Source organism: Salvelinus alpinus, chromosome 4, assembly GCF_045679555.1.
Source record: "Salvelinus alpinus chromosome 4, SLU_Salpinus.1, whole genome shotgun sequence".
NCBI lineage: Eukaryota > Metazoa > Chordata > Actinopteri > Salmoniformes > Salmonidae > Salvelinus > Salvelinus alpinus.
Genome location: NC_092089.1, coordinates 34,608,447 through 34,633,012, shown reverse-complemented (window position 1 = coordinate 34,633,012; position 24,566 = coordinate 34,608,447). Strand labels below are relative to the sequence as shown.

General features: G+C 42.2%; 1 protein-coding gene across 8 annotated transcripts in view; it reads right to left on the bottom strand.

Moving 5' to 3' along the window:
- LOC139573383 (cell adhesion molecule CEACAM5-like) overlaps positions 1–14,014 on the bottom strand; it is a 62,929-nt gene extending 48,915 nt beyond the window's left edge. For 5 of the 8 annotated variants that reach the window (XM_071396762.1, XM_071396763.1, XM_071396764.1 and 2 more), the window contains exon 1: positions 13,754–14,014. In XM_071396762.1, coding sequence (XP_071252863.1) covers positions 13,754–13,805 — 52 coding nt within the window. In that variant the 5' untranslated portion in view covers positions 13,806–14,014. The remainder of the gene's footprint in view (positions 1–13,753) is intronic. The other 3 variants (XM_071396766.1, XM_071396760.1, XM_071396761.1) reach the window with 3 other exon arrangements.
- Positions 14,015–24,566: the final 10,552 nt, after the last annotated feature.

Genomic DNA, 24,566 nt, shown 5'->3' with positions numbered 1-24,566 from the left:
AATTGAGATTTTAATTAAAAGTGAAATGCCTTGAGTCAATAAGAATTCAACCCCTTTGTTATGGCAAGCCTAAATAAGTTTAGGAGTAAAAACTTGCTTAACAAGTCACATAAGTTGCATGGACTCACTGTGTGCAACAATAGGGTTTCACATTTTTAAATTACTACCTCATCTCTATACCCCACACATACAGATAGTCCCGCAGTCAAGCATTGAATTTCAAAACAGATTCAACCGCAAAGACCAGGGAGGTTTTTCAATGCCTTGCAAAGACTGACAACCATTGGTAAATGGGTGAAAATAAAAAAAAGCATACATTGAATTTCCCTTTGAGCATGGTGAAGTTATTAATAACAAGACCAAATTTGGTGGGTCAGGATCGGACTGTCATTCCTGTAGAGTATATTCTGTTTCCAGAAGGTGTCAAAGTTATCAATAAAAGTGACTCAGCAGAGATACAGTAGTCTTTTAGCCAGATGTGTAATGCCAGCAGTCTGCTGAATCTTTCACATCCGTGGCCCAACGATGGTACTGGACCTGAAATTATTGTCAGTTTTAATGCTAAAATCAGTTCTTTAAAATCAATTTTCAAATGTTCCGAGCTAGCCCTCCTGATGTCGATTGACCCCACATGGACTATGACAGCGGCAGCTCCCGTCATCTGTGGTAGAACAGTTGGAAGCAGCCTTATGTCCTGTACTCGTGCTCCTGGGTAGCACAAGGTTTTTGCCTTGGGGACTGACATTTTTCTCACCACAGAGCTGCCTATGATGACAGCTGGTGATGTTGAATGGGCCGGTATCTCAGGCAGCCTCATGGTCTGGTGAGGCTGGGAGCTCCGAGGATCTGAACCCGAGGTAGAAGCCACCGGAGGGGGAGACAGAACCGAGGACGAAGATGCAGGTACCTCCGGATCTGATCTTGATTGGGAAGCCACCAAGGAAGAAGGCACCGGAACCGCTGGATCCAGGGTGGAAAAGCTGTTTCTGGTCTGAGTCAGTTCCGGGCTCAACATCTCCATGGAGACCCCCGTTGCCAGAGGACGCCTTCTTCGAATTCCATGGCGAGTGATGTACATCCATGGCTGGTTGGGTTGAGAACATCTCCGTTCTCCAGGGAAGGGGGAGACCCCTTCGTGGATGAAAACCTGCCGAGCAACGGCCAGTCGGCTGTGGAGAGCCGACACACAACTTCCATCAGACCAGAGCAGTATCTGGCTACTGGGGTGGAAGAAAAAGTAGGTGGGCGTGGGTTCCCCAGTAGCTTATGTAGGTTTGCTACTTGCTTGCTAAGAGTAGCTACTTTGCTCCTGTAGTCCTTCGCAAGCAAGCAGTTGCTACATTGAAAGTCAGCGCGGTCCACATTGTCCCGGAACAAAGCAAAGCAAACACAGCTCCTGCAACGCTGGAAACGTTCAATAGCGGCCTCCATTTGAGACCGCCGAGCCAGCTAGGCTTGCTGGGTTTTTGCATCTCTCCCCCTATACGGAATCTGGCAGGATTCCAGGACAGATAGCAACGTTCACAGCAATTTAGCCCAACAGAACCGCAGGATTCAAAATAAAATAGCACTGTCAGCTTTTAAACCGAGGTCTTTAGTTCAGGTTTCGGCATTCGACAGCATTCAACAACAAACATGCGTCGCAACTCATTTACTGCACTTTCGATTGGTGAACCTTCTGTGAATACATTTTTTTGTTTGTTGCCCATGTCAAATATGAGCGCCCGGAGTTGACACAAATGTAACTTGTGCCAAAATGGTTTGTAGTTGTAAATCTGTGGTTGCACAGGTGTAACAGCAGTTAGTGCTTGTAAATTTGTCTCCAAGAGAAAATACACAACGGCTTTGGGGCAGGACCTTTACCTCCAGATCAATCAGTGCCCTCTGCCAAAATCAAACCTGTCTATTTCGGCAACCATAGATGCAGATAGAATGTCGCTGCCCCGCCCGCCTGTGGGAAAACAACTGTGGTTACCTAGGTTACCCCATTGGCTCACAGCAAATATTTGGCATTTTCCGAACGCAATTTTATTTGTCTGCTTGTTTAGTCAATTACAAACCTACATTTAAGCAAAGTACAATATCTAAAGATTAAATTCAACATTGCCTGCTCCTGAGTGTTCTCACTAAGAAAAACGTAATATTTTCATGACGGTGCTAGCAGCCTAAAGTGAGTGAATGCTAGCTAGCTACCAACCGTAAAATTAAGCTAGCCAAGAACACAAAACAGACTACACAGCTGCAAGTAGGGAGTTGCGTTATAAACCGACTTTACTAAAAAGTTAAAAATCACTTACCTGTGATGAAATGTTTTCCACACATAGCTACGTGTAGCCTACTTGGACACCGGGTCCCCACATTTCCCACAACGAATATCCTGAAGCCACAGGTAGGCTGGACATGACATTTTTAACAATGCTTTTTTCTGATGAAAACTAGTTCATTGCATCTGCCGTGGAGCCCAGTTTCATTATTTTACCATATGTCCCAGCTGCTTGCCATAGTTTTGAAGTAATCATGACAAAACAGGCCTTATTTTAGGGCATTTTTCACCCTGCCAACTCCTATTAGTTCTATTGAGCACCGTGGCACCAACTCTCCTTCCGAACGTTGTATTCCCAGCTTAATGTTCTACGTCACAATGCCTGCTTTGCTATTGTTGGCAATGAGACCTGCCCACGTTGCTGGTAGCTAAAATGTAAACAAAAAATTACTCATGGTACTCGGAGGTCGTCCCATTGTTTACTATAGTGAAATATAGGTATGTCTGTCTATTTCGCCAAATATTTCTCAATGTGTATATTTTGATTTTTTCTAATTGGACACCATTTTAAACATGATAATCTCCTCTTTCTAATTATGTAAGGCTGGGCAGCGTACTCCTTTGTCAAAGCAAGTCTCATGTCCAGGGTGAATACATTTGTATTAATGTATATAAAGACACCACACAGGTGTGCTAACTAAAATATATATCCCAGACAAGACTGAAGAATAGGAGAAGTGAACAGAATGTAAATTCTATCCTTAAGGCTACAGGTGCCGCTAGCGGCACTCCTCCCACATTCCATTGAAAAGGCAGAGCGGCAAATTCAAAAAGAAATTATGAAATATTTAACTTTCACACATTAACAAGTCCAATACAGCATTTGAAAGATAAACATCTTGTCAATCCAGCCAACATGTCCGTTTTTTTAAATGTTTTACAGAGAAAACACCACATATATTTATGTTAGGTCACCACCAAATAAAAAAAGACAGACAGACATTTTTCACAGCACAAGTAGGCTGCATTTAGCATGCACAAGCCAACCTAACTAACCTAGAACCAACCTAAATAACCTAGAAAAAACTACCTCAGATGACAGTCCTATAACATGTTACACAATAAATCTATGTTTTGTTAAAAAAAATTGCATATTTTAGCTATAAATCAGTTTTACATTACTGCTACCATCATAGCTACAGTCAGAAATCGCACGGGAGTAGCCAGAGTAAATACAGACACCAACTACCTAATTACACATCATAAATCATTTCAGACAAATATATGGTGGATAGCTAATGAAAGACAAATATCTTGTGAATACAGACAATATTTCCGATTGTTGAAGTGTTTTACAGCGAAAACACCACATATATTTATGTTAGTTCACCACCAAATACAAAAGACAGACAGACAGTTTTTCACAGCAACGGTAGCATGCAAGTAGCTAACCTAACTAACCTAGAACCAACCTAAATAACCTAGAAAAAACTCCCTCAGATGACAGTCCTATAACATGTTACACAATAAATCTATGTTTTGTTCGAAAAATGTGCATATTTTAGCTATAAATCAGTTTTACATTACTGCTACCATCATAGCCACCATCACAGCTACAGTCAGAAATCGCACGGCAGTAGCCAGAGAAAATACAGACACCAATGTCAACTACTAATTACACATCATATAACATTTCCGAACAATATATGGTGGATAGCTAATGAAAGAATAAGATCTTGTGAACAGAGCCAATATTTCCGATTTTTGAAGTGTTTTACAGCGAAAACACAATATATCGTTATATTAGCTTACTACAATAGCTAGCACACAGCAGCATTGCTTCTAGTCAAACGGTAGCATAGCACAGTTCGACAGATATACAGTGGGGAGAACAAGTATTTGATACACTGCCGATTTTGCAGGTTTTCCTACTTACAAAGCATGTAGAGGTCTGTAATTTTTATCATAGGTACACTTCAACTATGAGAGACGGAATCTAAAACAAAAATCCAGAAAATCACATTGTATGATTTTTAAGTAATTAATTTGCATTTTATTGCATGACATAAGTATTTGATACATCAGAAAAGCAGAACTTAATATTTGGTACAGAAACCTTTGTTTGCAATTACAGAGATCATACGTTTCCTGTAGTTCTTGACTAGGTTTGCACACACTGCAGCAGGGATTTAGGCCCACTCCTCCCTACAGATCTTCTCCAGATCCTTCAGGTTTCGGGGCTGTCGCTGGGCAATACGGACTTTCAGCTCCATCCAAAGATTTTCTATTGGGTTCAGGTCTGGAGACTGGCTAGGCCACTCCAGGACCTTGAGATGCTTCTTACGGAGCCACTCCTTAGTTGCCATGGCTGTGTGCTTCGTGTCGTTGTCATGCTGGAAGACCCAGCCACGACCCATCTTCAATGCTCTTACTGAGGGAAGGAGGTTGTTGGCCAAGATCTCGCGATACATGGCCCCATCCATCCTCCCCTCAATACGGTGCAGTCGTCCTGTCCCCTTTGCAGAAAAGCATCCCCAAAGAATGATGTTTCCACCTCCATGCTTCACGGTTGGGATGGTGTTCTTGGGGTTGTACTCATACTTCTTCTTCCTCCAAACACGGCGAGTGGAGTTAGACCAAAAAGCTCTATTTTTGTCTCATCAGACCACATGACCTTCTCCCATTCCTCCTCTGGATCATCCAGATGGTCATTGGCAAACTTCAGACAGGCCTGGACATGCACTGGCTTAAGCAGGGGGACCTTGCGTGCGCTGCAGGATTTTAATCCATGACGGCGTAGTGTGTTACTAATGGTTTTCTTTGAGACTGTGGTCCCAGCTCTCTTCAGGTCATTGACCAGGTCCTGCCGTGTAGTTCTGGGCTGATCCCTCACCTTCCTCATGATCATTGATGCCCCACGAGGTGAAATCTTGCATGGAGCCCCAGACCGAGGGTGATTGACCGTCATCTTCTTCCATTTTCTAATAATTGCGCCAACAGTTGTTTCCTTCTCACCAAGCTGCTTGCCTATTGTCCTGTAGCCCATCCCAGCCTTGTGCAGGTCTACAATTTTATCCCTGATGTCCTTACACAGCTCTCTGGTCTTGGCCATTGTGGAGAGGTTGGAATCTGTTTGATTGTGTGTGGACAGGTGTCTTTTATACAGGTAACGAGTTCAAACAGGTGCAGTTAATACAGGTAATGAGTGGAGAACAGGAGGGCTTCTTAAAGATAAACTAACAGGTCTGTGAGAGCCGGAATTCTTACTGGTTGGTAGGTGATCAAATACTTATGTCATGCAATAAAATGCAAATTAATTATTTAAAAATCATACAATGTGATTTTCTGGATTTTTGTTTTAGATTCCGTCTCTCACAGTTGAAGTGTACCTATGATAAAAATTACAGACCTCTACATGCTTTGTAAGTAGGAAAACCTGCAAAATCGGCAGTGTATCAAATACTTGTTCTCCCCACTGTATATGAAAAAGCATCCCAAATTGGGTCCTTATCTTTGTGGATCTTCCATCGGAATGTTCTCCAAGGGGTCCTTTGTTCAGAACCAACTTTATTTGGATCCATAAGGAACGATTTCCCTCAGAATTAGCAAGCAACATTAGCTAGCATTGCTAGCCTCTCGTTCTTGAACCAATTCTTGCGTCGCATCACGTCTAAAGTCCAGAATAAATTTCAATAATATAATTAAACTATATTGAAAAAACATACTTTAAGATGATATTGTGACATGTATCAAAGAAAATCGAAGCCAGAGATCATATTCACCTTTAAAAAGGTTCTTCAATGAGCCGAGTACAGGTCAGACTTCGCGCCCAGAAAATAAATAAAAGTGCGCACGTCTCAGTCAAAGACGTTGTGTTCAGTCCCTGGTCGAGATAATCAACTGATTTTTTCTCTCACTTCCGCATTACACACAGGCGAAGGCGTATGACGTGTTTCTACAGTCATAAGTGACATGCCCTTTTATAGACAAGCTCCTGAAGAGAGAGTTCTATTTTGGAAATCTCAGTTCCGGTTAGGAAATGGTCTGTAAAAGGAGTTCTGTTTCACTTAGAGAAATAATTCAAACGTTTTTAGAAACTAGAGACTGTTTTCTATCCAATAGTAATATTAATATGCATATTGTACGAGCAAGAATTGAGTACGAGGCCGTTTAAAAATCTTACGATTTTCTCCAAAAGTGAAAACAGCACCCCCTTGTCCTTAACAGTTAAGTCCGTAGTAGTTTGTATGAATTTGAGTGTTTACATACATGTTAAATGGCTACGAGAGAGAGAGATAAGGAGACCCGCTGTAATCCCCATGAAATGGTCTAAAAATGTACAAACTCCACTCAGCCGGGTCACCTGGCCATGCAAAATGAACTCAGGCGCAGAATGACAACACCTCAGTTGATTGGTCAGAAGAAAAAGCCCTGCCAACACTAGAGACATGTGTCACTCTAGCAGAAAGACATTTCTGTGGAAAAACAATTGTGCAAAGCCGGATTTACAACATGTGTCAAAACTGAGCGTGCAGACTTGACTAGTTCAGAAACAAACAGCTCTTTTTGAACTGATCTTTTTGGTGAAGGTCGGGAACCGAATCACATCGGTAAAAGAGATGTTAAGTTACAAAATAATTATCTAAAGAGGGCGAATCCTCACTGCAGAATCTAGGTGGGGAGAGCACTTAAATCTTGTCCACACTGATTTCTTCAGTGCGTAAAAATAATTTATATATATATATATATATATATATATATATATATATATATATATATATATATATATATATATATATATATATATTCATTCCCATTTAACAATTGTGACAATAGCTTACACATTAAATATGATTGTCTTTTACATTCAAAAAGGTAAGAAATGTCAGTGCTTCTAGATGAACAATAATAAACAGTCAAATTGAAAATGTTATACTAATCTTATTTTGTCCATCTTTGATTTCAGACCTTTTTACATTACCATGTCCTTAAACCTTGCTGGCTTTCTCACAACTCTACCACTTATGGTAGTCACTTGTGATTCGAGATTGTCCATAGATCCATGAGATATCTCAGTATAACCCAGCTGTGGAAGTGTCTCAGCTTCTGAAGATCCATTGTTCACAGGTAAGTCATTTGCAGGTTCTGGAATGCTAAACTAAAGTTGCAAAGGAGTGTGTTGAAGGTGTTTTACATAGCCTTATGAGTCTAGATCCATCTTCTGCGCTCACTAGTTCAAACTAGTTGTCTGAGGTTTGTCACAATAACACAGCGTGTGCCTCGGAACTTGGCATCCAACTTTTCATTCTTCATACTTGCGAGTTGTGTTCTTTGTCTCCGTTTTGTCAGCTTATTGTTCTCATTTTCTGTTCGTAGGCTGTGGTGATTTTGGTTGTCTTTGGTTTTTCCTTTTCAATACTTGGCAACTTTGAATGTCTCTTCCAGACAAGAGCAAGGCGGATGTTTGTCCTGAAGCACGATGAGGTGTGCAGAGATAAGCTATGAGAATCTTTGGAAGCTCATCCCTTCACTTTTTGCTGTTTCTTCAGATATCAATGGAGTCGCTTGATTTTCCCATTGCTCTTAGGATAATATGGTGATGCTTGAATGCGTTTGACCCACACACAAAGAACATTTCTAAAAGTCTATCCAACAAGTTGTCTGCCATTATCTGTAACCACCTCTAGGGGGTCTCCAAAGCATGCGAAAAGATTCAACATCTCTGCAGACACCGTACTTAAAGATGTGTCAGGTATGACAACAGCTTCTGGGTAATAGGTGTAATAGTCAATTACGGTAAGCATGTATTAATTATGGATCATTCCCACTAAGTTAATAACTAGTTTGCTCCAGGGTCTTGGTGGTAGTTCAAGTTGTTGGTCTTCGTGCAGTGGCTGGTTTAGCACACATGCTGGGCAATTTCTGATCAGTCTTTCAACATCGAAGTCCATGTTAGGCCAATAGAATTTGCTTCTCGTGTACTGTTTTGTACGAACCACTCCTTGATTAGTTTTGGGTGCGATCGTCAAAGCTTGCTCAATCTGTTTTTTTTTAATAAAATCCTGACGTCCTCTTAGAATAAGTCCATCATGTGTTGATAGCTCCATTGAGCATATGTTGCATGGCTGTAAATGCTCTCAAACTGGATTTGGCCAGTTTCCTCTTTCCACAGATGGAATCAACTTTGTCAAGGTTTTATCCAGTTTTTTGCCTTCTTCAGATCCTCAATTGTCAATGCAGGTAAGTCTTGTGTTAACTGAAAGCACTGCACAGAACTGTCAACATGTCAATTTTCTGCAGTTTCAGGTAACGGAAGTCGAGATAGGGAATCTGAGATGTTTGTTTTTCCCATGATGTGCTCAATCTTGTAGTCATATGGTTGTAGTCGGAGTTCAAATCTTTGAATTCTCGGGGGACACGGCGTACTGTAGATCAGTGGTTTGGAATCAGTTTAGTACACACTTGCCTCCATGTAGAACAGTTCTGAAGTGTTCTACTGCCCACACACACAACCAAGAACTTCTTGCTTGATCTACGAGTATTTTCTCTCTGCAGGGATAGTGAACGACTTGCATAAGTGATGGACTCGTTACATTTTTCTTTTGCAATATAGCTCCAAGTCCTACTGGGCTTGAGTCACTAATCACTACTGTTGGTACATACAGTTTGAAGTATGCTAGACATGGTTCACTAGTCAGGGTTCTCTTCATTTCTCTAATTGTTTCAGATGCCCATTCCAACTCGTCCTTTTTCCCCCCACGTAGTGCTTCTGAGAGGTTTGAGTAGTTAGGTATGATTTTCATGAGAAATCCACATCCCCAGGAATGATCGTAGTTCTCTTGCATTCTCTGGTCTTGGTGCTTTTCCTAGGGCTTCAACTTTGTGGGTCTGGTTTTATCCCTTCTGCCGTGACTACAAGACCAAGAATTTCAATCTGTTTTAGTCCAAAGATGCATTTTTCCTTGTTAAGTGTCAGTCCTCTGGCTCAGGATCTTTGGAAGACTTTCCTCAGTCTCTGCTCCAGTTCATTTTCAGCAAAGACATTGTCAATGCAGAAAACTACACCTTGTAATCCATGTAGCATAAAGTCCATGGCTTTCTGGTAAGCCTCAGATGCGCTTGAATCTGTCAGATCCTCTGTGTGTGGTGAATGTTGTCAAGAATCAAGAAACCTGACAAAATCCTTTTTCTCCAGTTCCGGGTTTTGCAAACATTCGCTCCTTGCAGTATACTGTCTACTGTGGGAACTGGGTGTTGTTCTCATATGACAGCACAAACTGACTTCTTTTATGTCTTTCTTTGGAATGAGGAGAATGTTGGAAATCCACTCTGATCCTTCAGTAACTTCTTCGATGATATTTTCAAAAATCTTTTCCAGTTCTTAATTGACAGCTTCCAGCACTGGATAAGGAACACATCTCAGGCCTTGAGCTACAGGGGCTATTTACTCATTCACTGAATCTTTGTGACTGTATCAATGGAAACAATGCTAGAATCTACCTGGTGATTGCTTTACTGAATTGACTATCCTTTGTGCTAAGTATTTTCACACCAAAACACGGTTTCTTTCCCCATCAATGCTTCTACATTTCCTCTGATCTCGAAGATCTGGTCTTTGTTGCACTTTAATTCCATACTAGCTCTGCTTCGAAGTAACCTACACACTGTAGTGGAGTAGTCTAAACATAAGCATATCACTTTTTATTTTTTACTCTAAGTTCCATTCCTGTGTGTGAAAACGCTCTCAGGAACAAGGCTTCTTTGATGAAATTCCTTCCACTGTCCGTATCAAAAGATAATTTCCGCCTTTGTCGATTCAGTTTTTTTCCCCTCGTGATTGAATACACAAACTTTTCTTTGTCAGATGCAGGTTCATTCACAACTGGTTTGTCAGTTTTAGTATTGTCTGTATTTGTCACCTTGCTTTTGTTCTTTTGGATTTACTTTTTTCTACAGACCCTTACATAATGGCCTGTTTTCTTAATTAAGGTACAAGCATTTAGCTGCTTTAGCTTCACATTCATCTGCTTTGTGTGTTGCCAGTCCACATCTGAAAAACTTGGTGTCATTATTGCATTCCTCTGTATCAGTGCATTTGTTTCTATTTTGGGCTCTGCCTCAGTTTATTAGCATTTACACGCCCTTCAGTAAAATTAACATGACTGTCTTTAGCCTTGCCAAAATTATCAGAAAGCACTTCTGATTCTGCCTGTGCTGCTTAAAATATTCTAGCAACAGTGAGAGCTCTTTGTAGAGTTAACCCTTCTTCCTGCAGCAATTTCTCTGTATTTTGTAAGCACGTCTTTCCACTAGCTGATCCCTCAACATGTCTGACCCAGTTCATCAAACTCACATGATTTAGCCAGTTCTCTTAATGCATTCACATAAGCATCAATAGTTTCGTCTAGAGTCTGTGCTCTTTGTCTAAACTTGTGCCTTTCCAACAACACATTTCTCTGCGATGTAAAGTGGGCATCAAGCACGACTACAGTCTGTGCAAATGTACCTTTTTCTTCTGGTAGATACGCAAAGATTCTCTGCATGGGTGCTCCAATACAATGTAGCTCTTCTCACACATTCACAGCTCCTCTGGTTCCACTTGCAATTTCAAAGAAGTTGTAAGATTCCATCCATATTTTATATTCCGTGTACAAGTCTGCTGCTCCGAGAGTCAATGAAATTGGCGGGGATAACTACGCATAAGCGAGAACAGGCGGCTGCGGTGCTGGTGCTTGTTGTTCCTTGCTAACTTTTGTTCAGTTGGTGTTTGAATGTGTAATCAGCTTTGTTCATGTCCTTGAGGTATGTTTTTACAGTCCTTCAATCCTCATCACCAAAATGTTGTGTTGTTGAATTAAAGAACTTGCTTTAATAACTCATACTTTTCTAGGTTTCACAGTTCAAAGCCATTTTTATTCTCTTCAGTTATGTCATCACTCTAACAGGTAGGTAATCTCGCGATAGTCCAATCACTATATTACACCTACCGTTTGGGCTTTACATTGGAGATCTGCAATTTTTTCATGGTTCTAGGTCGATTTTTAAGCATTTTGAACAGAGAGACTTTTGGGAGCCAAATGAGCCGGGTCTTTTACGTGAATGGAGCCAAATGAACCGGGTCACTCGGAATGCCCATCACTAGATTTTACATGCGCAAATGTATTTTTTATTCACAGAAGAAGATTCACTAGTTGCAAGTTTAGTAAATGAGTCGCATTCATGCTCAAATTGAGTTGCATGCTTGCAAATCAAATTGAATCTATTGAAATGTCAAGTTACAACTTTGCGACCTTTGTTACATTTTTCACATATCATGATATGAGCATGTGAAATTAAATGACACATTTGCGAGTTGTACCTGCAACCACGAATCTCAATGTGCTGCCACAAAATTCAACATACAAGCTTGCTTACTCTAGAATAAAATGTAATCCCATATGTGGTGTGGCGTTTGGCTGGAGCAAGTAGTCTGGGTAGTCAAGCAAGGTCATAACTATATTTGTTGGCGAACTGTAGCCCCCAAAAGGATTCATTCTCAAATTCGAGTTTGTTGAGCAGAGGCTGTGTAGGTTTTGGTTCTATAAAGCTGTGTCCATCATAACATTCAATAGTCATTCTTGTACCATGCGATTAATTGTCAGTTCTAGAAATGTATTTTTTTTCTCTGTCATATGCGTGCTGGAAAATAGATCATAAACAGACATTTGGAGGTCGGAGCAGGTCTCTGGAGCCGCTGAGCCGGAGGAGCGTGTATTAATCCTGCTGTAGGATTTATTGCGGCCAGCACTAACTTGAATTTAGTAGTTCAAACAAACAAAGTCACTCAGAAAAACAAACCATGACCCTCGAGTCAGTAAAAAGACTCATTCAAAAAGAACGAATCATTCGCGAACTGCACATCACTAGTAAACTGTCTCTGGCAGACAAAACAGCTAAATACTAAATCTAAACGTGTAACGATTCTCAATTGAAATATGTTTTTTAAGAAGATAAAGCCCTCTTTCATATCACAATAATTTCACAAATGCTAAATATACACAGCCGGTTTTAACACAGTTGCAGCCTTAAAGAGTCATGCAGAAAGAGAGGCTTCTACAGTATTTTTCAGTTATATAACTTTTCTGGCATCCTTCTTCTGTTGGTTACACACAGGTGTTTGGCAAGAGATAGCTAATTAGAACAGGTGGTTGCTTTGGTCTTCCCTAAACAGTCGCTGTAACATTGCCGTGTGGGAACCCTAACACGGAACCCAAACCGGCTGCGCACGTGCGCCATCGTGCATGAATTTATTTTGACCCCCTACACCAAACGCGACCACAACACGCAGGTTAAAATATTAAAACAAACTCTGAACCAATTACATTAATTTGGGGACAGGTCGAAAAGCATTAAACATTTATGGAAATGTAGCTAGTTAGCTTGCACTTGCTAGCTAATTTGTCCTATTTAGCTAGCTTGCTGTTGCTAGTCAATTTGTCCTGGGATATAAACATTGAATTGTTATTTTACCTGAAATGCACAAGGTCCTCTACTCTGACGAAGATAGCGCTGCAAGTCCTGCCTCCCCCATCTCCTCATTGGTTTATAGAAGCAGGTTATACCCATGTGGGTGACTGAAAGACGAACGAGGTCAGTGGCGGTAGTGCACCTAATTTATGAAAGTTGCCAAACGCAATATAAAGTCAAGAGAAGAAAAAGCCTGGAAGGAAGAGAGATGACTAGAAACGAGTCGTGTGTGGATTAATTGGTGGAGTAGAGGACCTTGTGCATTTCAGGTAAAATAACAACAATGTTTATTTCCCTGGACAAATCAGCTAGCAACAGCAAGCTAGCTAAATAGGACAAATTAGCTAGCAAGTGCAAGCTAACTAGCTAAATTGTCATAAATGTTTAATTTCGACCTGTCCCCAAATTAATATAATAGGTTCAGGGTTTGTTTTGATATTTTAACCTGCGTGTTGTGATCGCCTTTGGTGTGGGGGGACAAAATAAATGTATGCACGATGGCGCACGAGCGCAGCCGGTTTGGGTTCCGTGTAACCCTTTCAAGGTGTAATAATTTAATATTTTGTTTTATGAAAAATCTCTCGATTATATGAAAGCAAACGTCAAAAGGTTAACCGTATTGCAAGAATGATTTATTAACGTGTCGACAGAGCGTCGATACTATTGTAGCCTACACAGTTCCACACCTCTTCAAAGCTTCAACTGAGAACCAAAGATAAACGAGAGCTAACATGTTGCCCATTGTGGCTTGAAGCTGGTTTAATAAAACATGGCAAAGTGAGAGATTTAACAAATGAACAATATACATTAACGCATAATAAAACATGTAGTGCACATAGGCTAATACAATACTCAATGTTTTTTACAACCTCTTTATAGCACATTTTTTGTCAAATATGTAACAATGTCATTTAGCAGACACTTATCCAAAGCGAGCATACATTATAAAAAGAGACCACTCTTTTTTTTAAGACCAAAACTTACCAAGGATGGACAACAAGTACACAGTCAATGACGTTGAGCGATGAAAATCCATTAGGCGTTTTGTGGACAATTGTTATCAGTAGGCTACAAAATAATGTATCCTGAACAAACCGCAGATAGCACTGGTAGGCTATACAGACCAAACACACAGCCACTGTGATCACTCACTCACTCACTGGTGTATGCTTAGGTCCCGTCCACTGTATAGACGTTGCCAGATCTTACAATGCTGGATAGGTATTTTACTTATCAGCTAACCACATTACATGTTATAGCAATGGGAGGATTCGATTAGTGGGGTAACAGTCTATGGCAAGAGGTGATTGGGCAAAAGCGGTGAGGGAGGAGCGCCCTTCTCAAATCAAACAGTAATCTGCGCCTCTCGGTCATGTTGTCTCCAAGGCACCATGGTGCATAAAATATGTTTGAATTTTCAAACTAATTTCCATTGGGAAGGCAGATAAAGTGTTTTTATTAAAATCAATCACTTTTGCATGTGAAAGCACAATTCTACTCATTCTCCACATGCTTGATTACATCACTTTTGTTCTGAGCCGACTTCGCCAAGGGCTTTGAACAGGGCACCGGGTTTACATCCGGGAGGCAGTCCGGTTCCAAAAGGAATGCAATAAACTTTCATCCGGTGCAAAACATGTCTAGCCGGGTGCCCGTGAAAGATGAATCGAATCCCCTCAACTGTCATCAATGACGTAGTCGAGGACGTGACACGCAACCATTTGTTGATCCATGCAACATCTAATCAGTGGAACGCGACCTAAATTATGCCTAAAACTAGGTTTATTCAACAAAATGAAATTTATTGGGACATGTAATGGAAGATATAGGATAACGTTTCTAAAGATCTACAACATTTTTATCCATTAGACAGGGGTGTATTTTTTTTCCGTCAACCGTTCCATCGCATCTTTAACGTTTTAAAAGGTGGTCACTAGGACCAGGACGGATATATGTTTATAATTGAGCGAGAGAATATATTCACCACTATGGACTTTGGGCATAATCAAAACTTTGTTAACCAATACGTTTTTATGTGAGGCTGCTTGTAAGTTACAGTGTAACAGACGTTGCGAGCCAGCTAACGGTGTCTTTTAAATTCGAAATTAGTTATGTGGCCATGATATCTAGTTATCGTTGTATTTAATGTAGTTTTGCTGTCCGTGCCAGGCTATAAATGAGACAGATGACGTAACATAAAGTGCATATATTTTCATACTCATTTGCTTTCATTCAGTAGGCCATTGCAAAACAATTATCAGTAGGTCATGTGTAGAAAAGGTGACAGTGTTGATCACAATGTCATTGTATTATCCTCAATTTCTAAACTGTAGGCTAGCTAACGACTAACGTTAGATGGATATAGGGAAATTCTTCAAAGGCAGTGCCAGCAGCTCTGCCGAAGGCCAGTCCGGTGAGAAATTAAGATTTTACCAGTTCAACCAAACAAATTAAAACTTAACTGATTAATCACCTATTAAGCCTTGAGTTTTTGTAAATATGAGTTTAATAACAATACATGTCAAAACACAGCAGACAATAATGAGGGAAAGAAGCTGGAGGCTGTGACAGGGCTAAGGGAGCATGTCTGATGAAGGTTAGTGATTTAAAAAAGCAAGTAGATGTTTAAGCTTTCAGTTAAATTTGTACAGCATATGACAGGATATGTATTTTGTTAGGCATACATAAATGATGTTCATGACATCTTAAAGGGTCATGCAGAAAGAGAGGCTTCTACGTAAGGTTGAGATCAACATGCGAGCTGTATAAGTGAGAGAGAGCAAGCATGCCCAGAGAGAGAGGGAGAACAAACAGATCCAGAGCGAGAGGAACAGCGAACAGATCCAGACAGGGAGGAACAACAGACAGATTCAGACAGGGAGGAACAACAGACAGATTCAAACAGGGAGGAACAACAGACAGATTCAAACAGGGAGGGACAACAGACAGATTCAGACAGGGAGGAACAACAGACAGATTCAAACAGGGAGGGACAACAGACAGATCCAGACAGGGAGGGACAACAGACCGATTCCGGCAGGGAGGGACAACAGACAGATTCAAACAGGGAGGGACAACAGACAGATCCAGACAGGGAGGGACAACAGACAGATCCAGACAGGGAGGGACAACAGACAGATCCAGACAGGGAGGGACAACAGACAGATCCAGACAGGGAGGGACAACAGACAGATCCAGACAGGGAGGGACAACAGACAGATCCAGACAGGGAGGGACAACAGACAGATTCAGACAGGGAGGGACAACAGACAGATCCAGACAGGGAGGGACAACAGACAGATCCAGACAGGGAGGGACAACAGACAGATCCAGACAGGGAGGGACAACAGACAGATTCAGACAGGGAGGAACAACAGACAGATTCAAACAGGGAGGAACAACAGACAGATTCAAACAGGGAGGGACAACAGACAGATTCAGACAGGGAGGAACAACAGACAGATTCAAACAGGGAGGGACAACAGACAGATCCAGACAGGGAGGGACAACAGACAGATTCCGGCAGGGAGGGACAACAGACAGATTCAAACAGGGAGGGACAACAGACAGATCCAGACAGGGAGGGACAACAGACAGATCCAGACAGGGAGGGACAACAGACAGATCCAGACAGGGAGGGACAACAGACAGATTCAGACAGGGAGGGACAACAGACAGATCCAGACAGGGAGGGACAACAGACAGATCCAGACAGGGAGGGACAACAGACAGATTCAGACAGGGAGGGACAACAGACAGATTCAGACAGGGAGGGACAACAGACAGATCCAGACAGGGAGGGACAACAGACAGATCCAGACAGGGAGGGACAACAGACAGATTCAGACAGGGAGGGACAACAGACAGATTCAGACAGGGAGGGACAACAGACAGATTCAGACAGGGAGGGACAACAGACAGATCCAGACAGGGAGGGACAACAGACAGATCCAGACAGGGAGGGACAACAGACAGATTCAGACAGGGAGGGACAACAGACAGATCCAGACAGGGAGGGACAACAGACAGATCCAGACAGGGAGGGACAACAGACAGGGAGGGACAACAGACAGATTCAGACAGGGAGGGACAACAGACAGATTCAGACAGGGAGGGACAACAGACAGATCCAGACAGGGAGGGACAACAGACAGGGAGGGACAACAGACAGATTCAGACAGGGAGGGACAACAGACAGATTCAGACAGGGAGGGACAACAGACAGATTCAGACAGGGAGGGACAACAGACAGATCCAGACAGGGAGGGACAACAGACAGATCCAGACAGGGAGGGACAACAGACAGATCCAGACAGGGAGGGACAACAGACAGATCCAGACAGGGAGGGACAACAGACAGATCCAGACAGGGAGGGACAACAGACAGATTCAGACAGGGAGGGACAACAGACAGATTCAGACAGGGAGGGACAACAGACAGATCCAGACAGGGAGGGACAACAGACAGATCCAGACAGGGAGGGACAACAGACAGATTCAGACAGGGAGGGACAACAGACAGATCCAGACAGGGAGGGACAACAGACAGATCCAGACAGGGAGGGACAACAGACAGGGAGGGACAACAGACAGATTCAGACAGGGAGGGACAACAGACAGATTCAGACAGGGAGGGACAACAGACAGATCCAGACAGGGAGGGACAACAGACAGGGAGGGACAACAGACAGATTCAGACAGGGAGGGACAACAGACAGATTCAGACAGGGAGGGACAACAGACAGATTCAGACAGGGAGGGACAACAGACAGATCCAGACAGGGAGGGACAACAGACAGATCCAGACAGGGAGGGACAACAGACAGATCCAGACAGGGAGGGACAACAGACAGATCCAGACAGGGAGGGACAACAGACAGATCCAGACAGGGAGGGACAACAGACAGATTCAGACAGGGAGGGACAACAGACAGATCCAGACAGGGAGGGACAACAATAATGGCAGCAAAAATTGGAATAAAGGACACTTTCTTGCCTGGAAAAGAGAGGCTGGATGTCCTCCCAAAGATATGCTTGCTGTGCATAACCTCCTGGATGAAGATATGTTTCTTTCTCTGAAGGAAATCATTCAGGTTGCCCTCACAATTCCTGTGAGCAGCTGCTCCTGTGAAAGGTCCTTTAGTGTACTGCGTCGGCTGCACTCCTGGGTGCGTAAGAGAATGGGTCAGAAAAGGCTTGCAAGTCTTGCAGCCATGTCCATTGAGGGTGAAGTGCTTTGGCAAATTAGCCACAATAGAGAGGGCCGATTTGCCACCTTTAAAAATAGGAGGTACACTTTGATGCATCCACCCACAAAATAAGCATCAAAAGAGAGAAGCAGGAGGAGCAGTTCTGTAATATAGCTTGTAATATTTGTTTGGGATCTTACATTTTATTCAGATTTTATTCCAAATTATCTTTCAGTTTTTAAAAATTATATTTAGCTCATTAGTTGAATTTAGTTTTGCCCCATTGTGGATGATACTGTTTAAGATGTTCCATGTGTCTGAATTATTGGGTTAATTTTGAGCAACAATTAACAAAAGGGTGAAATTTAAATGAAGATTTTATTCTAATGGTATAATATGACCTGCATGTCTTTACATTTTTCTCTCTCTCAAAATAACATCCCAAATGTATTTTGGCTAGATAGTACAGCCATTTTTGTGCATTTTGTTGGTGTTGGATGGATGGAGACAGAGTGGACTTTAATTTCTTTATTTGGATAGAATTTAATTAAGTCATATTATATCAGTGTCTAAAACAAACTATGAGACAGGTATACTTTTAGCCAACCTTGACCAAAAATAACCTTATTTTGATTGATTTTACACCCGTTGTTACTCTAAAAATACCTGATGAAAATATGTTTTGGGGGCTTTAAAACAAATCCTGGGGGAGTATGCCCAGACCCCCCTAAAAGAGGCTTAGCCCCCCTATCCATGAATCTCTAGTGACGTCTCTGGCAACAAATAATGATGGAAATGTTGTTTTTCAAATAATGATTGCCGAACACTTTTGAAGATATCATCACGTAACTATGAGTTCCACTCAACATTGATTTCTAATGCTGAGTTCAAAACAACTGGGAACTCGGAAAATACGAGGTCAAATATTGACTTAAGTAATCATCAGGTCAGAAAGTTGGAGTGCTAGAAATTGGCCCGAGTTCAAATCAAATCAACGTTTTTTTTGTCAAATGCGCTGAATACAACAGGTGTAGACCTTACAGTGAAATGCTTACTTACAAGCCCAACAATGCAGTTAAGAAAAATACCCTGCAAAAAAGTAAGAAAGAAAAGTAACATAATTAAAGAGCAGCAGTAAAATAACAATAGCTAGGCTATATACAGGGGGTACCAATACAGAGTCAAAGTGTGGGGGCACCGGTTAGTCGAGGTAATTGAGGTAATATGTACATGTAGGTAGCGTTATTAAAGTGACTATGCATAGATAATAACAGAGAGTAGCAGCAGTGTAAAAGAGGGGAGAGGGCAATGCAAATAGTCTGGGTGGCCATTTGATTAGATGTTCAGGAGACTTATGGCTTGGGGGTAGAAGCTGTTTAGAAGCCTCTTGGACCTAGACTTGGCACTCCGCTACCGCTTGCTGTGCGGTAGCAGAGAGAACGTCTATGACTAGGGTGGCTGGAGTCTTTGACCATTTTTAGGGCCTTCCTCTGACACTGCCTGGTATAGAGGTCCTGGATGGCAGGAAGCTTGGCCCCGGTGATGTACTGGGCCGTACGCGGAGGCCGAGCAGTTGCCATACCAGGCAGTGATGCAACCCGTCACAATCCTCATTGACGGTGTAGCTGCAGAACCTTTTGAGGATCTGAGGACCCATGCCAAATCTTTTCAGTCTCCTGAGGGGAAATAGGTTTTGTCGTGCCCTCTTCACGACTGTCTTGGTGTGCTTGGACCATGTTAGTTTGTTGGTGATGTGGAAGCCAAGGAACTTGAAGCTCTCAACCTGCTCCACTACCACCCCCGTCGATGACAATGGGGGCGTGCTCAGTCCTCCTTTTCCTGTAGTCCACAATCATGTCCTTTGTCTTGATCGCGTTGAGGGAGAGGTTGTTGTCCTTGTACCCCACGGTCAGGTCTCTGACCTCCTCCCTATAGGCTGTCTCGTCATTGTTGGTGATCAGGCCTACCACTGCTGTGTCATCGGCAAACTTAATGATGGTGTTGGAGTTGTGCCTGGCTGTGCAGTCAAGAGTGAACAGGGAGTACAGGGGGGGGCTGAGCACGCACCCCTGAGGGACCCCGTGTTGAGGATCAGGGGGGCGGATGTGTTGTTACCTACCTTTACCACCTGAGTGCGGCCCGTCAGGAAGTCCAGGATCCAGTTGCAGAGGGAGGTGTTTAGTCCCAGGGTCTTTAGCTTAGTGATAAGCTTTGAGGGAACTATGGTGTTGAACGCTGAGCTGTAGTCAATGAATAGCATTCTCACATAGGTGTTCCTTTTGTCCAGGTGGGAAAGGGCAGTGTTGAGTGAAATAGAGATGGCGTCATCTGTAAATCTGTTGGGGCGGTATGCACATTGGAGTGGGTCTAGGGTTTCTGGGATAATGGTGTTGATGTGAGCCATGACCAGCCTTTCAAAGCACTTTATGGCTACAGACGTGAGTGCTACGGGTCGGTAGTCATTTAGGCAGATTACCTTGGTGTTCTTGGACACAGGGACAATGATGGTTTGCTTGAAACATGTTGGTGTTACAGACTCGGACAGGGAGAGGTTGAAAATGTCAGTGAAGACACTTGCCAGTTGTTCAGTGCATACTCAGTGTAAACGTCCTGTTAATCTGTCTGGCCCTGCGGCCTTGTGAATGTTTACCTGTTTAAAGGTCTTACTTACATCGGCTGCCAAGAACGTGATCACACAGTTGTCCGGAACAGCTGATGCTCTCATGCATGTTTGTGTTACTTGCCTCGAAGCGAGCATAGAAGTTATATTGCTTGTCTGGTAGGCTCGAGTTACTGGGCGGCTCTTGGCTGTGCTTCCCTTTGTAGTCTGTAATAGTTTGCAAGCCCTTCCACATCTGACGAGCATCGAAGCCGGTGTAGTACGAATCGATCTTAGTCCTGTATTGATGCTTTGCCTGTTTGATGGTTCGTCGGAGGGCAGAGCGGGATTTCTTATGAGCTTCCGGGTTAGAGTCCCGCTCCTTGAAAGCTGCAGCTCTACCCTTTAGCTCAGTGAGGATTTTGCCTGTAATCCATGGCGTCTGGTTGGGGTATGTATATACAGTCACTGTGGGAACGACGTCATCAATGCACTTATTGATGAAGCCAGTGACTGATGTGGTGTACTCCTCAATGCCATCAATGCCATCAGAATCCCGGAACATATTCCAGTCTATGCTAGCAAAACAGCCCTGTGGCTTAGCATCTGCTTCATCTGACCACTTTTTTTTGACTGAGTCACTGGTGATTCCTGCTTCAGTTTTTGCTTGTAAGGAGGAATCAGCAGGATTTAATTATGGTCAGCTTTGCCAAATGGAGGGCGAGGGAGAGCTTTGTACGCGTCTCTGTGTGTGGAGTAAAGATGGTCTTGAGTTTTTTTACCTCTGGTTGCACATTTAACATGCTGATATAAATGAGTTAAAACAGATTTACATTTCCCTGCATTAAAGTTCCCGGCCACTAGGAGCGCCGCCTCTGGATGAGCATTTTCCTGTTTGCTTATGGCGGTATACAGCTCATTGAGTGTGGTCTTAGTGCATCGGTCTGTGGTGGTAGACAGCTACTAAAAATACAGATGAAAACTCTCTAGGTAGATAGTGTGGGCTACAGCGTATCATGAGATACAAAACCTTGAGACTTCCTTAGATATTGTGCACCAGCTGTTGTTTACAATTATACATAGACCGCCACGCCTTATCTTACCAGACGCTGCTGTTCTATCCTGCTGATACAGTGTATAATCTTCCAGCTGTATGTTATTCATATTTTTTATGTCCTTTTGGTAGGATATACGTGCTTTTAGTTCGTCCAATTTATTATCCAGCGATTGTACGTTGGCCGATAGTACGGATGGCAAAGGCAGATTAGCCACTAGTCGCCTGATCCTCACAAGGCACCCCAATCTCCTTCCGCAAAACCTCTGTCTCTTTCTCCTGCGAATGACGGGGATGAGGCCATGTTCGGGTGGCTGGAGACAATTGTGGATATATTGATGCAACATCTTAAGACATCAGTCAGGAAGTTAAAGCTTGGTCGCAAATGGGTCTTCCAAACGGACAATGACCCCAAACATACTTCCATATTTGTGTCAAAATGGCAAAAAATATCTACTATTATTCTATTATTGTCACGATCGTCTTGACTTTGAATGGAGGACCAAAACGCAGCGTGTGAAAAATAAGACATCTTCTTTTAATGAAGGAAAAAACAAACACTTACAAAATGAACAAAACAACCGATCGTGAAGCTAAGAAGAACTAAGTGCACACATGCAACATAGAACATAGACATAGACATACCTAGACACATACACTCAACACAAACCCATACACTACAACCAACACCCCCTATACCATATAATCACCCAAAACACACACATACCCCATGTCACACCCTGACCTAACTAAAATAATAAAGAAAACAAATAATACTAAGGCCAGGGCGTGACAATTATTCTGACATTTCACATTCTTAAAATAAAGTGGTGATCCTATCTAACCTAAGACAGGGAATTTTTACTAGGATTAAATGTCAGGAATTGTGGAAAAACTGAGTTTAAACGTATTTGGCTAAGGTGTATGTGAACTTCCGACTTCAACTGTATATTTTGATTTGTTTAGCACTTTCTTTAGGTTACTACATGATTCCATCTGTGTTATTTCATAGTTTTGATGTCTTCACTCTTATTCTACAATGTAGAAAATAGTAAAAATAAAGAAAAACCCTTGAATGATTAGGTGTGTCCAAACTTTTGACTGGTACTGTAATTTACATGTATGCATAAGTTGTCTGAAATAGAATATACAGTTCATGTCAAAAATGAATGTAGACATTAATAAATGGATATCTATACCTTCCAAAATATATTTTTTTACTATGGAGGAGTACTAAAATGCCGGAGTGAAAACAGCGTCCCCTTGTCACTCATCTAGGGTTAATGCATATAATTGGTTCAACCCCATCAGTAATGGAACCAGCCAGCCTCTAACCCTAACTTTCAGCTTTGAGTCCATTTTCATTAATAAACTGTATGCATTGTATTTTTTATGTTTCAAGTTATCCTACATGCTCATATGACCTACACTTGTTGACCACTATAGCTGGTTTAATTTTTCCTCTTGTTCTTGACTATGAGATTAATGTTTTACTGAGACACATTTGAAGAATATAGTTGTTGTAGATGGTCCAGAAAACACCACAATGAAGGTTACCCCTCTAGATAACCACTCTAGACCCCTCTAGGGCAGCAGGTAGCCTAGCAGTTAAGAGCATTGAGCCAGTAACCCAAAGGTTGCTGGTTTAAATCGGTCGATGCGCACTTGAGCAAGGCACTCAACCCTAATTGCTCCTGTAAGTCGCTCTGGATCAGAGCCTCTGCTAAATGACTAAAATGTAGATGTACTGTATGAATCAGTATCACACCAAACATGGTGGATTAATGAAGATGTCTTACTCAAGCAGTTTACCATTGAAAAAAATTGTCAAAGTTCCTGTCTGTGTAATTGGTCATTCCCTCTTTTGCTTGAGCATGATTTCCCGCGTCAGACCGTATGGCGGGGGTATAAGTAGACCAGAGTGGCCCAACCTGGAAAAAAAGAGGAAGTGGGGTGTCTCGCTTTCTCTAACATCTCTGGTCAGACCTCACTCTGTCCTGCTCAGCTGAGTTCAGTCCTCCTGCTCAGTTTCATTGGGCTCTGAATGGAACACTACCGTCCAATAAGGCAGGGTTTCCCAAACTCGGTCCTGACCAACCTGGGTGCACGTTTTTTATTTTCTTCCCCCTACCACTACACAGCTGATTCAAATAACCAGCTCATCGTCGAGCTTTGATTAATTGAATCAGCTGGAAGGATCGCAATAAGGGATCGGAAGTTTCTTATGGTGTGAACAACATAATTGAAAAGCCTTTGAGAAAGATACAGACATACATTGCATTCGGAAATTCTTCAGACCCCTTGACCTTTTCCACATTTTGTTACTTTACAGCCTTATTCTAAAATTGATTCAATTGTTGTTGTTTTCCTCATCAATCTTCAACCAATACCCCATAATGCCAAAGCAAAAACAGGTAAAAAATAATAATGAAATATTCAACATAACTTACATAACTATTCAGACTCTTTATTCAGTATGTTGTTGAAGCACCTTTGGCAGCGATTACAGCCTTGAGTCTTCTTGGGTATGACGCTACAAGCTTGGCACACCTGTATTTGGGGAGTTTCTCCCATTTTCTGCAGATCCTCTCAAGCTCTGTCATGTTGGATGGGGAGCGTCGCTGCACAACTATTTTCAGATGTCTCCAGAGATGTTCAATAGGGTTCAAGTCCGTACTCTGGCTGGGCCCCTCAAGGACATTCAGGACAAAGAGTTTGAATTGTATTTTGTAACATATCATATGAAATGGGTGATGGACATCCACAAATTAATACATACCATTCAAACATAACATATCATACTATATGGAGTGTCTCGGATTTACGTACAGAATAATACGAAATGCTCTGTGACCAGGTTGCAAGACCAAAGTCCACTATGTTAATCAGTCAACGCCTGCAAAGCAGTAGAGTGCAACATTGTTAACAGGCTCATTAAAGGAAAAACCCCACACA